Source organism: Meles meles, chromosome 6, assembly GCF_922984935.1.
Source record: "Meles meles chromosome 6, mMelMel3.1 paternal haplotype, whole genome shotgun sequence".
Taxonomy (NCBI): domain Eukaryota; kingdom Metazoa; phylum Chordata; class Mammalia; order Carnivora; family Mustelidae; genus Meles; species Meles meles.
The window spans coordinates 102,375,911-102,391,373 of record NC_060071.1 but is presented as its reverse complement, the minus strand read 5'-3'; the positions used below and the strand labels follow the sequence as shown (position 1 = coordinate 102,391,373).

The 15,463-nt window shown below is 36.9% G+C and overlaps 1 protein-coding gene across 1 annotated transcript in view; it reads left to right on the top strand.

The window, feature by feature from the left end:
* NEMF (nuclear export mediator factor) overlaps positions 1-15,463 on the top strand; it is a 52,920-nt gene that overhangs the window by 7,728 nt on the left and 29,729 nt on the right. Inside the window, exons 5-14 of the mRNA XM_046007390.1 lie at positions 5,468-5,616; positions 6,597-6,664; positions 7,833-7,919; positions 10,019-10,092; positions 11,221-11,291; positions 11,371-11,446; positions 11,813-11,875; positions 13,985-14,062; positions 14,216-14,424; positions 14,987-15,178. Coding sequence (XP_045863346.1) covers positions 5,468-5,616; positions 6,597-6,664; positions 7,833-7,919; positions 10,019-10,092; positions 11,221-11,291; positions 11,371-11,446; positions 11,813-11,875; positions 13,985-14,062; positions 14,216-14,424; positions 14,987-15,178 — 1,067 coding nt within the window. The remainder of the gene's footprint in view (positions 1-5,467; positions 5,617-6,596; positions 6,665-7,832; positions 7,920-10,018; positions 10,093-11,220; positions 11,292-11,370; positions 11,447-11,812; positions 11,876-13,984; positions 14,063-14,215; positions 14,425-14,986; positions 15,179-15,463) is intronic.

The following is a 15,463-nucleotide window of genomic DNA, read 5'->3' as shown; positions in this document are numbered from 1 at the left end:
GGGAGCTAGAGAGGGAGAGGCAGGCTTTCCGTGGAGCAGGGATCCTGATGCGGGGGCTTAATCCCAGGACCCTGGGATCATGCCCTGAGCCAAAGGCAGCCACTTAATGACTGAGCCACCCAGGTACCCCTCATTTTTTATTTTTTAAAACACAGGCTTTGTGTATTTTGTCCAGCTTTCCTACTTCTCAGTAGGACAGTGGTTGGAATTAACCTAGACTACCATTTAAATTAAACATGTTCTTACAAGTAGTATATGAAAACATTTTCCAGAATATAGAGAAGTACATAGAATTAAAGTGGAGGGTCTTACCATTCCTAGCCCAGACCATTTCCTCATCCCAAGGTAACCACTGTTGTGTTTGGTGTCCTATTTATGATCTCTTTCCCTCTCCCCACCACCGTAAAAAAATTTTTTTTTCATTTGGTGGGGGAAAATCTCTAGAATGTAACTAATTGCAGGCATGCTTGGGCTTTGGTCACTCTAAGTGACCAATCATATACCAGGTATGGGATTTGAGAGAGAAAGAATGAACATGTGGGCAGGAGTTGGGGTGATGGCAGGGAGGGGTAGAGGGAAACAGAATCCCAAGCAGACCCCCTCTGAGCAGAGCCAGCCACAGGGCTGATCTCATGACCCTGAGATCAAGACCTGAGCTGGAGCCAAGAGTCAGACACTTAACCAACTGAGCCACCCAGGCGCCCCTTTTCTTTTTCAATTTAATTTAGACCTTAATGATGCATAAAAATTCTTTCTATACAATGACTTTGTGTAATCTTTACTGTAGTTTTAAAAAATCTAAACCTTTTTATTTTGTAATAATTTTAGATTTATAGAAAAGTTGAAAAGGTAATACAGAAAGTTATCATATGCCCTTCATGTAGTTTTTCTTAACATTAACATCTTATGTAATCATAGTCCATGTGTCAAAAACCAAGAAATTAACACTGATGCATTACTGTTAATTAAACTGTATATTCTTTTCAGATTTTACCAGTTTTTCTAGTACATGTCCTTTTTCTATTCTGGGACTCAATCCCGAATACCCCATTGCATTTAGGGCCTTTATATTTTTAGGGTTTGAGCAATTGGTATGCAAAGTGCTAGATTTCAGAGGTCCAGTTATTGATGAGTTGGAAATAGAAAATAAGGATTTTGTACGTGGGAGTATGAGCTTGGGAATTTTCAGTAGTCACTGTGGTATCTAAGAGAGGTAGGTTGGTTGGTGGTTACAGTAAATCTTGAAGATTGCTCTTTCCTCAAACCAAGGTTTGATCTCCCAGCCTTCATGTCTGGAATTTTGATGCATGGTTTATCTAGAGTTGATCAGACCTTGGGTAAAGAGGTGATTACTACTCAGATTCATTTAAGAAAGTCAGCTTATTAATTTATAACAAAATTCCAGTAAGAAAGACTCTGGAGAAAGTAAGTTAAGATCAGAAAGTAGTTTATTGAGTTTATCAGAGTCAATTTCCCAAAGTATTTCCCAAAGTATGTTTCTTAGATTCCACCTTCCATAGCTAATAGGTGTACCTAGGAATATGGATCCCCCAGCCATTAAAATTTGAGGACCTTTGATAATAAAGTAAGGTAATATTTTTTTTAATTCTAGGACTTACCAGTGCCTTTAATATAATAATGTGATGTGTATATCCTCTAGAGAAGGATTTGTTATTTAGAATTTCCAACTAATTTGATCACAGAATTTTTTTAGAGGTGGGGGAACCATCTTACAGAAGAGTTTTGGGAAACCTTGATTTAAGGAAAAAAACATTTCCAGGGAAGTAACTGCCTTGGGATCTCTCGGATGGTCTTGATAACTGCACATTTTGATTCAACAAACATTAAGTACCTTCTCTGTGGCAGGCTTTATGGCTGGGCCTGTTTTTCAAGTTGTATATTCCTGAACCAGACACTATATGGCCATTTTTCAAGCTCCCAACTTTTCCTTCAGTTAACTTTTATGTTAAGTTAAATGCATGAATGCTTTGAAATCAGAACTTTCAGGAGTAGGTATTACTCTTTCAACACCTAGTAACTTCTGGTTTATCAAGGTTTATGGTGGTCCCATTTGTTGTTGCCACTAATCTTGCAACCTGTCATCCCCAACGTGAGACTCGGGCTACTCTTACTATCTTCTCTGACCAACTTCAAATTAGTTGCTAAAGCATTTATGATTCCCTACATGGATGCTTCTTTGTATTTTTTTTTTTTTAAGATTTTATTTATTTATTTGACAGAGACACAGGGAGAGAGGGAACAGAAGTAGAGGGAGTGGGAGAAAAAGGCTTCCTGCTGAGCAGGGAGCCTGATGCAGGGCTCTATCCCAGGACTCTGGGATCATGACCTGAGCTAAAGGCAGACACTTAATGACTGAGACACCCAGGCGCCCCAGGTATTTTAATTCTATGACAACCCATGTCTTTGCTGCCTATAGTAAATTTGGAATGCTGTATTCTTTGGGCAGTTTTATTTTCATTAAGTTTCTCCCTTCTTCAGCTGGGTGGCTGAGTCGGTTAAGCGCTTAACTCTTGGTTTAGGCTGGGGTCATGATTTTGAGGTTGTGGGATTGAGCTCCGTGTCTGGCTCTGTGCTCAGTGCAGAGTCTGCTTCAGATTCTCTCTACCTCTCCCTCACCTGCACTCTCTCTCTCAAGTAAATAAAATCTTAAAAAAAAAAAAAAGTTCCCGGGGTGCCTGGGTGGCTCAGTGAGTTAATAAGCCTCTGCCTTGGGCGCCTGGGTGGCTCAGTGGTTTAAGCTGCTGCCTTCGGCTCGGGTCATGATCTCAGGATCCTGGGATCGAGTCCCGCATCGGGCTCTCTGCTTGGCAGGGAGCCTGCTTCCTTCTCACTCTCTCTGCCTGCCTCTCTGCCTACTTGTGATTTCTCTCTGTCAAATAAATAAATAAAATCTTTAAAAAAAAAAAAAAAATAAGCCTCTGCCTTTGGCTCAGGTCATGATCCCAGGGTCCTGATATTGAGCCCCACATCGGGCTCTCTGCTCAGCAGGGAGCCTGCTTCCCCCCTCTCTCTCTGCCTGCCTCTCTGCTGCTTGTCATCTCTGTCTGTCAGATAAGTAAATAAAATCTTCAAAAAAAAAGTTTCCCCATTTTTTTTATTGAAAAGATTATGTAATAATATTAAATTTTAAAAAGTCTTTTTAATCTTTTAATATTTTCATTTTCCCATATATTTGCTTTCCACTTCCTAGAATACAGAGTTTTGGGGTTTTTTTTGTCTTGTTATTTTTTACTTAATCTAGATTATAAACATTCCCTTACTTTTTCAAGACATAGTTTTCATAAGTTAACAGCCTTTAAATAGTTTGTTATGTTGATATATCATAATTCAGCAATTTCCCTCATTTTTACCTTTAGGCCATTGCTAGTTTTTTCTGTTGTAAATAAACTTAAATAAGTATCTTTAAGCATGTAGTTTTTGGTTTTATTGAGTTATTACATTAGGCTACATTATAAGTGTGGAATTACTTGGATAGAGGGTATAACTATCTTTAGTCATTTTGCCACAGAACTATTGCTATCAAAAGAAAAATATCTCTTCACTTAGCTCTGAAATGTCTGTTCTGAATTGTTCTGAGTAAGATACAGTATTTGTAGACCTGCCTCATACAAGGGCAGCAGTTAGTTCAACTGGTGGTCATCAAGGTGTTAATTAACTACAGGTTTCCCCTGCTGTCCAAAAGTAGACATTTTTTGAAACCTTTTAAAGCTGAAATAGTGTAAAGCAAAGACACAGTTGCCATCAATTTACATGGAAAAATTTTTGAGCATTCCCAGACCCAAAAAATAACTTCTCTTAGGCTTTTCTCTTTTTCTTAAGACTTTTTAAAAATTATTTTTAGTAACAGATAATGTATTATCTGCCCCAGGGGTACAGGTCTGTGAATCATCAGGCTTACACACTTCACAGCACTCACCATAGCACGTTCCCTCCCCAATGTCCATAACCCAACCACCCTATCCATACCATCCTCCACCCCCCAGCAACCCTCAGTTTGTTTTATGAGATTAAGGGGCGCCTGGGTGGCTCAGTGGGTTAAAGTCTCTGCCTTCGGGCTCAGGTCATGATTCCAGGGTCCTGGGATCAAGCTCCACATTGGGCTCTCTGCTCAGCAGGGAGCCTGCTTCCTTCCTGCCTCTCTGCCTACTTGTGATCTCTGTCAAATAAATAAATAAAATCTTTAAAAAAAAAAAAAAGAGTGTTTTATGAGATTAAGAGTCTCCTATGGTTTGTTAAGACAATTTTTTTAAATGATTTTATTTATTTATTTATTTATTTTTTTAAAATATTTTATTTATTTATTTGACAGAGAGAGATCACAAGTAGATAGAGAAGCAGGCAGAGAGAGAGAGAGAGGGAAGCAGGCTCCCTGCTGAGCAGAGAGCCCGATGCGGGGCTTGATCCCAGGACCCTGAGATCATGACCTGAGCCGAAGGCAGCGGCTTAATCCACTGAGCCACTCAGGTGCCCCTGATTTTATTTATTTATTTGAGAGAGAGAGAAATAGCGAGAGAGAGCATGAGCTGGGAGGGAGGGAGAAGCAGGCTCCCTGATGTGGGCCTCAATGCCAGGACCCTGCGATCATGATCTGAGCTGAAGGCAGACACTTAACTGACTGAGCCACCTGGCACCCCAGGCTCTTCTGATACGTTAAGTCGTGTCTTACTAATACTTGCACAAAATAAGTAGAGCTAAAGCACAGGTAGTTCAAAGCTTTGATCGCTTGATGCGGAGATGCTGAGCGTAATTCTGTGGAATCAGTGGTACCACCTTTTACTGCTTGGGGTATGTGCTGACTCTGACAGATCACTGCAAAATACACGGAGTGCTTTTTTTTGTTTTTTCCTTTTTTTTCATAAAAGTGAAAATCCTTTTCGGATTTCTTTTGGTTAGTGAAAACGGATGCTAATGTAGGTCTTTTATAAGAAAGCCAATTTCAAAAACTGGGAGTAACTCTGTGTGCTTCTATTAGTGACTTCTGCAGAACCATCAGACAATGAGTTTAAAGTTACTGTGCATTCCTTTATTATGTTTCAAACTTGGGGTCCTTTATTTGCTCATCTTCACAGTCTGTGCTGTGCAAATGTAAAAGAGCGGTGTTTAGATGTGACTTAAATGTTTTTTGTTTGTAACATCATTTCTGTAGCTTTAAGTTTTTAAGAGACTGCATTTTTTCTCACCTTTTTTTTTTTTTAAGGATTTTATTTATTTGAGACAGAAAGATACAGAGAGAGCGAGAGAGCAAGCATGAGCAAGGGGAGATGCAGAGGGAGAGGGAGAAGCAGACTCCCTGCTGAGCCAGGAGCCTGATGGGCTGGGATCATGACCTGAGCCAAAGGCAGACGCTTAACCAACTGAGCCACCCAGGCGCCCTTTTTACTCACTTTTTACAAAGTTTCAAGAATGATTTGGGAAAAGCAGTAAATTATATTTTATTCTATTACAGGGAAACATTGTTCTTACAGATTATGAGTACCTAATTTTGAATATCCTGAGATTTCGAACTGATGAGTCAGATGATGTTAAATTTGCTGTTCGTGAACGCTATCCAGTTGATCATGCTAGAGCTGCTGAACCTTTGCTTACCTTGGAAAGGTAACATGTTTTATTTAAGCTCATTTCGTAATTTATTAGAAGGTAAAATAGGGTATAGGTCAGAATATGAATGAACTGTCACATCAGAAAAAATATTTTGTTTACTTGCATACAGTAAGTAAATTTGGATTGCTTGAACTACATAAATGCATATAAGCAATTAAGCTTCATTTGTAGGTAGCAAATGTATGTCTTTTTATCTAAGTCTGGTGTTAGTTCAGATGTTTATGATTTCTTGGTAAAGTGAGGGGACTTATTAGCTATTCTGTGAGAAGACAGATGTCTGTCTTGGGCAGAGTGCAAATGGAAATGGTTTAGCTAAGAAAAGGGAGTACTGTAGGATAAGGTGCGGATTTTAATTTTACTCTTCTGGCTGAAAGGTTTTGCTGGCTAATAGCTATAGGAGAGCTTCTGAAAGTGTAGCATGCGTCACATTCACCTGGAGGGCTTAATAAAACATAATTGCTGCCCCTACTTTCGGTATCTGAATCAGTGGATCTGAGATAGGCCCAGGAATTACATTTCTAACAAGTTCTCAGGTTATGCTGATGCTGCTGATCTGGGGACTAGAGTGGCCTACAGTATTAGTAAGAGTTCTTACTAAGTGCATAATTAGGTAAAGCCATTCCAGGTATTAAGATGTATCACCAGGTTCTACAAACACTTACCTATTATATGAAAACATCACTTTCCTGTCATGTATAAACACACTGGCAGTAAGCAACATGACTTAGTTGAGAAAGTACTGATTTTTCTTAGAAAATTTGGTTTCATGTCCCAGTCTGCTGCTCAGGAACCTACTACCCTTGGATAAATTACTTTTACAATTCATTTTCTTACATACAAAGTGAACTAATTCCTCTTGTACTTGAGTACCCTGATGATCAGGCAATTTGATGCATATGAAAGTATTATGAATATGAATATTGCTATTTGTTAAATACAAAATTGTAAGAGGCATGTCAATTTTGTTTTCACAGACTGACTGAAATAATAGCCAGTGCACCGAAGGGTGAACTACTGAAGAGAGTTCTTAACCCATTACTTCGTGAGTAATCCTAAATAGAGCAGTGAAATGGTTTTTTTCTCCCTTTTATTTATTTTTATGTTTTATAATTTTTTATTTTTTTATTAACATATAATGTATTATTAGAGCAGTGAAATGTTTGCATGAAAATGTAGTTTTCAGGGTTCTCTTAAGAAATTAGAAGTCATTAAGTTATTTACACGTATTTATAAATGAGTTTAAAATTTCACTACACTCTGGGTGATGTACGGAATTGTTGAATCTCTGTATTATACACCTGAAACTAATAAAACATCAAATATTTAAGAAATGAAAAACATAAATTAAGGTGTTTGGGGAAAAAAGATAAAAAAAATTTTACTCCAATTAAAAAATTAAAGTAAAAAAAAAAGTTATCTCTGTAGCTTTCCAACAGTTAGTATAGCACACCTAAAATTTGCAAGTTGGGATTTTTTATTAATTTAGTCTATTAATGTTAGCCAGTTTTTGGATATTAAAACTATCTTTTCATTCCTGATTTATGTCCTTAATATGTGGCTCAATTCCATTAAATTTCTGTAACTTAGGCACTGACTTCTACAATTGTATTACAGTCTCAAATTTTTTAAGTACCTGAATTGTTACTTCTTTCTTTTTTCTTTTTTTTTTTTTTTTAAGATTTTATTTATTTGACAGAGATCACAAGTAGGCAGAGAGGCAGGTAGAGAGAGAGGAGGGAAACCTGATGCAGGGCTCCAGGACCCTGGGATCATGACCTGAGCCAAAAGCAGAGGCTTTAACCCACTGAGCCTCCCAGGCTCCCCTTGAATTGTTACTTCTAATAACATTTCAAAATAAGTAAACTAAAAAAAAAAAAAATGGCTCAGTGGGTTAAAGCCTCTGCCTTTCACTCAGGTCATGATCCCGGGGTCCTGGGATCGAGCCCCGCATCGGGCTCTCTGCTTGGCAGGGAGCCTGCTTCCTCCTCCTCTCTCTCTCTCTGCCTGCCTCTCTCCCTACTTGTGATCTCTGTCAAATAAATAAAATCTTTAAAAAAAAAAAAAAAATCTTGAAAAGCAAAATAAGTAAATTGTTTTCACTGCCTACTGTTATTGAGTAGATATTTATATTGGGATAAAAATTTTGAATTATATTTTGAATTTTAAATTTTACAGGAAAATACTAAAAGTGATACCCTCTGCTTTTACAGCCTATGGACCAGCTCTCATTGAACACTGTCTTATAGAAAATGGATTCTCTGGCAATGTCAAAGTGGATGAAAAATTTGAAAGCAAAGGTACCCCTGCATGCTACAAGTCCATTTTCATTTATTTCCTTTTTTAAAACTATGAAAATTCTGAGAAAATAATAAAAGTGAGCAGGTAATTATAAACTTAAAAACATATGACCTGTGAATCTTCTATCCATATCGTATTCCCAGCTGCTTACACTGATGTGGCACTTTTATTTTTTTTTCTTTTTAAGATTTTATTTATTTATTTGAGAGAAAGAGAAAGCATGACCAGGAGGAGAGGCAGAGGGAGAAGTAGGCGTCCCACTGAACAGGGAGCCCAATGTGGGGCTCAATCCCAGGACCCTGGGATCATGACATGAGCCAAGGGCAGATTGTTAACTGACTGAGCCACCCAGCTGCCCCACTTTTATCCTTCTTAAAGATTTTATTTATTTGGGACAGAGTGAGAGCACAAGCTGGGGGTGAGGGGTACAGAGGGAGAGGGAGAAGCAGACTCCCCACTGAGCAGGCTTGATCCCAGGGCCATGGGATCATTACCTGAGCTGAAGGCCGATGATTAATAGACTGAGCCACCCAGGTGCCACCCTAATGTGGCACTTTGTCCCTAGTAACTCACAGTTCAGTCTCTACCTTATTACCTTTCAACTTTAGAATAATTTCTCTTCCTTTACCTAAATATTTGAAGTGGTTATCAAACAATAGTCTCTGGTACAGGCTTGAAGGAGTTGAATTATTCACCTTCTGACTAGGAAGTTAGAGTGCTTTTAGAAATAGCATTACACATGCATTTTAATTTTGTAAGAACTGTAATGTAGCTATATGATGAATTAGGCTTTTGTAATTACTTAAGGGAACCTAACTAAATTGCCAGATTAGGATAGTGAAAATTAGAGGAAATACAAGGGAAATGGAAGACTTGGTCTTTGACAAATTTATCTGCAGATTCTCGTGTAAAAAGTCCTTCTTCATGTTTATATTTTGGGATTATGTATATATAATTTAAGGTTTAGGGATAGTAATTTTTTTTAAAGTTTTTTTTTTTTTTAAGATTTTATTTATTTATTTGACACAGAGAGAGAGATCACAAGTAGGCGGAGAGGCAGGCAGAGAGAGAGAGGAAGGGAAGCAGGCTCCCTGCTGAGCAGAGAACCTGATGTGGGGCTTGATCCCAGGACCCTGGGATCACGACCGGAGCCGAAGGCAGAGGCTTTAACCCACTGAGCCACCCAGGCTACGCAGGATAGTAATTTTTACTGTAAATGTTTTTACGTTTAAAATTACAAGTTAAGGGTGCCTGGGAGGCTCAGTTAAGCGTCTGCCTTCAGCTCAGGTCATGGTCTCAGGGTAGAGTCCCACATCGGGCTTCCTGCTCAGCAGGGAGTCTGCTTCTCCCTCTGACCTTCTCCCTTCTCACGCTCTCTCTCTGTAATAAATAAAATTTAAAAAAAAATACAAGTTAAATGTTTTAGTGAATGCTTTAGTAGTTAAAATGCGAATTCAGTGTAATCCTGATCAAAATGCCAACAGGTGGTATTGTTTTTGCAATTGTAGTGTTTTGTTTCAAATCTGATATTCTTGTGGAATAAAAGCATGTGAAGTGTTCCAGAAAACTCTGGAAAATAATAGTCGTGATGGAGAATAACCATTTCATACTTTAAAATATATTAAGAATCTAACAGTTTTTTAAGAAATACAAAATAAAGAATTCAGAGACAGGCCCAAATACATAAGGGAATTTAGTATATGAACAAAATACCCTTAAGGGGCGCCTGCCTGGGTGGCTCCGTGGGTTAAGCCTCTGCCTTTGGCTCAGGTCATGATCTCAGGGTCCTGGGATCGAGCCCTGAATGGGGCTCTCTGCTCGGCAGGAAGCCTGCTTCTCCCTCTCTGCCTGCTGCTCTGCCTACTTGTGATCTCTCTCTCTCTGTTAAATAAATAAATCTTAAAAGTTATTGGAATCACTAGCTGGCCAAAACATGTCCTTAATTATATCTACTGATTACAAACATGAAACAACTATATCTGCTTTTCTCCAACATTTTTTATCATTCCATCAGCACTTTTCTGTTTTATACATGGTTGTTTAATAGTTGTTCATTGACACTTGATTGGCACTCCTTTTTTCCATTTTTATTCTGTAGATATTGAAAAAATACTTGTTTGTCTGCAGCAAGCAGAAGACTATATGAAAACAACATCCAACTTCAGTGGAAAGGTAGTACCACATATACTTACTGTATATTGTCGTGGTTCTATTTAGATTTTCAGAATTTAGGTTCATTAAGGATCACTACCTTTAAGTGTTTTGTTGTAACTTGGAAATTCAACATCTATAATATGGTTATTCTAGGGTTTTGTTTTGTTTTTTTAATTCATGTTGGCTTTATAATTTTTCTTCTGTTTCTTTTGTAGAAGGTATTAGGTCAAGTCATTACTGGTACACCAGGAAAGTTGAGGGATTTGAAAATACATCCTCTTAGGTTGATTTTTAGATAGAGAAGCATATTTTAATTTGCTAGTGCTTTTTTAAAAAATTAGTGATTTACATCACTTTTTTATATTTAAAATTTCTTTTAATTTATATTCAGTTAGCCAACATATAGAATATCATTAGTGTCAGATGTAGAATTCAGTAATTCATCAGTTGCATGTAACACCCAATGCTTATCACACCATGTGCCCTTCTTAAAGCCCATCACCCAGTTGCCCCATCTCCTACCCACATCCCCTCCAGCAACCCTCAGTTTCTTTCCCTTAGTTAGGATTCTCTCCTGGTTTGTCTCCCTCTCTGATTTCTACCCATTCCTTTACATCACTCTAATAGGAAAATATCCTGAATTATCTCATACCTTCTTTTTCTTCCGTATTCAAAGTATAACTTTATTTATAACAGAAGTTCAGAAAAAGTTCTGATTAATTACACCTAAATTCAGTGCAAATATACCTGCTCAGTTTTTTAAATGAATTAGAATTTCCTAACAACAAAGTGAATCTAAGACTTTCTACTGGAAGTAAAATGCTTCTGGTTATTTCAAAGTTGCAGAACATCTAAAAATGGAAAGAAAAAAGTGTAGTGTACATGTATAATCCTACCATTTTATCAAATCACTAGTTTTCATTTTCTTCCTTATTTTTTCTTGTCCATATGAAAAAGGCAGTGTTACTTAATACTATTTAGTCTAGAAACATCATTTAAGAATTGATACAATCAATAGACAAATGCAGCAGATTATTTAAAATTGGAATAATCTTATAAGTTAAATCAATAAAATTTGTATCAGTTGTGGAAAGTAAATCTTTGTTAACTGTGAAGAGAAAGAGTTTTAATATTGGATTTTTGTAGGGGTACATCATTCAGAAAAGAGAAATAAAACCAAGCTTGGAAGTAGATAAACCGACTGAAGACATATTCACGTAAGCATGTAGGCATGAGTCAATTTGCTTTGGATGTTTATTAATGTTCTTGAATGATATAATAAATATGTTTTTACAGGTATGAGGAATTTCATCCTTTCTTGTTTTCTCAACATTCACAATGTCCATATATAGAATTTGAATCATTTGACAAGGTGGGTTTTCCAATTCTGTTTTTTGACCAGTTAGCATGATATGAGTTATTAAGTTAATACCAACTTGCTTTGATTGCTAAATTGAAAATATTTTTGGTTTACAGTCACTGTGAATCTGGGCATTAAAAATCAATGTAGTCACAAAAACTATTGAAAATTTTTGTTGTCCTCTTATTTCAAGACGAAGGACCAAAGATTTTAACTTAAGTTGATTGTCTGTTTATCTATATGATACATTTACTGGGAATCTGTTCAAGTTCTTTGAGTAGTGTTATAAAATGGACTCTAAAATTCTATGTATGAAGTTGAAGTAGAGACTGTGTTTTTTTTTTAAACTAGTTATTATCTTTTTTTTTTTCCAATAAGGCTGTGGATGAATTTTATTCCAAGATAGAAGGTCAGAAAATAGATTTAAAAGCTTTACAACAGGTATGGTATTGCTGAAAACATTTATATTAAACCAACTAGCCTTAGTGTGGTTTGCTGTGTAAATGATGTTTTCATAATAGGAATGGGCAGCCTTTCAGAAGTGGTATCGGAATGCCCTGATCCTTTGGTTTAATGATAAAGGTCCAGGGGAGGTCTCATTGTTGAAAAGCATTCCCTCATTTGGTCCATCAGTATGTCAGATATTCTGCAAAATGCAAAATACAGTGGGAAGGTGGGCCTGTTATTTATTCCTTAGTATAATTTGCATTATTACAGCAACCTGAAGCTTCTCAAACTTTACCGTTAAGGGAATACTATTCCAAGGAGATTTTTAAATAGGCCAAAAGAGAGGGAAATGTCCTTTCTGTACGGTTAATCATATTTGTCATTAAACTGTTTTTTTCTAAGTGGGCTAACTCTGCAGGAGAGTTTAATATGCTGTTTCCCAGCACATTTGACCACATTTTTGGAGCACTGCTGCAGAACAGCTTCAGAAATTAGCCACAGTCACTCTTGATTTGAAGGGGATTTGATTTTTCAAAAATATTAAGTAGGGGCACCTGGGTGGCTCAGTCATTAAGTGTCTGTCTTCGGCTCAGGTCATGATCCTAGGGCCCTGGGATCAAGCCCGGAATCAGGCCACCTGAAGTAGGCAGGGAGCCTACTTCTCCCTCTCCCTCTCCCCTAGCTTGTGTTCCCCCTCTCGCTGTCTCTCTGTCAAATAAATAAATAAATAAATAAAATCTTAAAAAATATATTAACAGTTAAAGTCTTGAAATATGTGTGCAAAAATGTGAAATTATGTGAATCCCTGTACCCTCCCTCTGTCGTATAAAATTAAACAGCACAATTTCAAAGCAGGTGGGTTGAATGAATTAAATAGTGTTACTGCCACACGGTGGCAGTACATGAACCAGTACAGTTATTTCATGGAACCATTGAATGGCATTTTTATGAGCATCAGAATATCCATGAATTATTTTAGTGATCACTGTGTTCTTCTAATAGTCACTGTTGTGTTTTTTAAATTTTTTTAAAGATTTTATTTATCAATAAGAGAGCACAGGCAGGGGGAGGGGCAGAGGGAGAGGGAGAAGCAAACTCCCCTCTAAGCAGGGGCCTAATTTGGGACTTGATCCCAGGACCCTAGGACTATGACCTGAGCCAAAGGCAGATACTTAACCGACTGAGTCACCCAGGTGTCCTCCACTCCCCCTTTTCTTAAAAAATTTTTTCTTAAGATTTTATTTATAGTCCCCATTCTTAAAATTCAGATTTTTAATTAACTTCTTTATTTTAAAGATTTTATTTATTTATTTGTCAAGGAGAAACAGAAACAGAGAGCGAGCATAAGCAGGGAAGCAGCAGGCAGAGGGAGAAGCTGGCTCCCTCCTGAGCAAAGAGCCCAATACAGGACTCTATCCCAGAATAGGTCTGAGATCATGACCTGAGCCAAAGGCAGAGCTTAACTGACTGAACCACCCAGGTGTCCCAATTCAAATTTTTTACATATTACATCCAGCATTCAAACATTCACTAATTGGTGATGTTATTACTGGTGTTAGAAAACTTGCTCCAAATCAGTAAACTTGAAATGTAAATGATACATGATAAAATGCTATATAGAAGGTAAATGAACTACCATGAGCCTTTGTGGCATTAATTTAGGAAAAAGAGTACTCTGTAGAGATGATGATGAGAAAATTAAAGGAGCAATAAAATAAAAAGAAGCTGTTTTGGTAATTTATGTTCTTTAAGAATGCATTTCCCCAAAACTTCACTTTTGTGTTAGGAAGACAATGTCTTGAATTTTGCCTTGAATAATGCAGGGGCATTAGGAGCATATATTACATACAGTGTCCCCAGTAATCAAAATACCTTCTTATATAGGGAAGGGGAAGTGGGTAGTCAGGAGAGGTAATTTGAGAGCTTGAAACACTTTGGGGTAGGATAGACCTGGGAGGTGGGCTATAGGAACCTTTGCTAGCAAGGTGACAATATTTAGGGGGCTGAAGTGGAGATGGGATAGCGAGTTTCAGGACAGAAGAGAGAAAAGGTACAAAAGGCATGAGAAATCTAGTTTTTAAAAATCTGTTTTGTCTACAAAAGGAAAAGCAAGCATTGAAGAAATTAGATAACGTCCGAAAGGATCATGAAAACCGATTAGAAGCTCTTCAGCAGGCTCAGGTATTGTTTAGCTTTTTCAGTTTTCAAAAATGGTAACTTGAAAAAAAATGATGACTTTAAATACAACACTGTGTTAACTAAGTGGAATTAAAAACTGAAAAAAATGGTAACTTTAACTGGCATTATAATAAACATTTTTGTTTATTTCTTAAGGAAATAGACAAACTTAAAGGAGAGCTCATAGAAATGAACTTACAAATAGTTGACAGAGCCATTCAGGTTGTTCGAAGTGCTTTAGCCAACCAGATAGATTGGACAGAAATTGGGTTAATTGTGAAAGAAGCCCAAGCTCAAGGAGACCCAGTTGCAAATGCAATTAAAGAATTAAAACTACAAACAAATCATGTTACAATGCTACTAAGGTAAGTTTGATTCTTAGTTAAGCAGTTCACGTTTGTTTTCAGTTTGCTATTTAATTGTTCACTGTATTCATTTAAAATTTTTTATCTTTTATTTGGAAATTTATAAAGGAAATAACAATAAAGGAAAATACAATTTACATTGATAAAGGAAAGGATAAAGGAAAGGAAAAAAATTACATTGTTTTTAGGATAAAGGAAAAAACAATTTACATTGAGATAAGATACCTATTTAATTTTTTAAAAGATTTTATTTAGAGAGTGAGAGAGTGTGAGCATGCGCATGAATACACATGGGTTTGGACGGAGAAGGAGAGAGAGAGAATCCGAAGCAGCCTCCATACTGAGCGTGGAGCCCATCATGGGGCTCAGTATCATGACGCTGAGATCACGACCTGAGCCAAAACCAAGAGTTAGGCACTTAACCGACTGTGCCACTTAGTGTCCCCCCACCAAATGCACCTATTTGAATATTGTAAACCATCTATAATGTAATTGAGGAAAAAAATTGAAAACAAAGTGATGTCATTGACATTAGTGAAATACTATTGAATATTTTTAATAGAAATCCATACTTGTTATCAGAGGAGGAAGATGACGATGTTGATGGTGACATCAATGTTGAAAAAAATGAGACTGAACCACCAAAAGGAAAAAAGAAAAAGCAGAAGAATAAACAGCTACAGAAGCCTCAGAAAAATAGGCCATTACTTGTTGATGTTGATCTCAGCTTGTCAGCATATGCCAATGCCAAAAAGTAAGTGTTAAATATAAGTATGAATTGTAGGTAAAATACTATCTGCAATAAATCAGGATATTAAGGATAATATATGTATATATATATTTTGTATGTATGTGCTTTTGGGTGAAAACACTTTCAGATCTCATTTTGTGCATTATACAACTTTGTTTTCATAGGGAACATATAAAATAAAGATGGGTAATGCACAAAACTTGTTTCGTATGATTTGAGAATCTAAAATAAGATAAAATAAGTAGAAAGCTAAAGAATAAAGATTTTACTTAACATTAAGAGAAATAT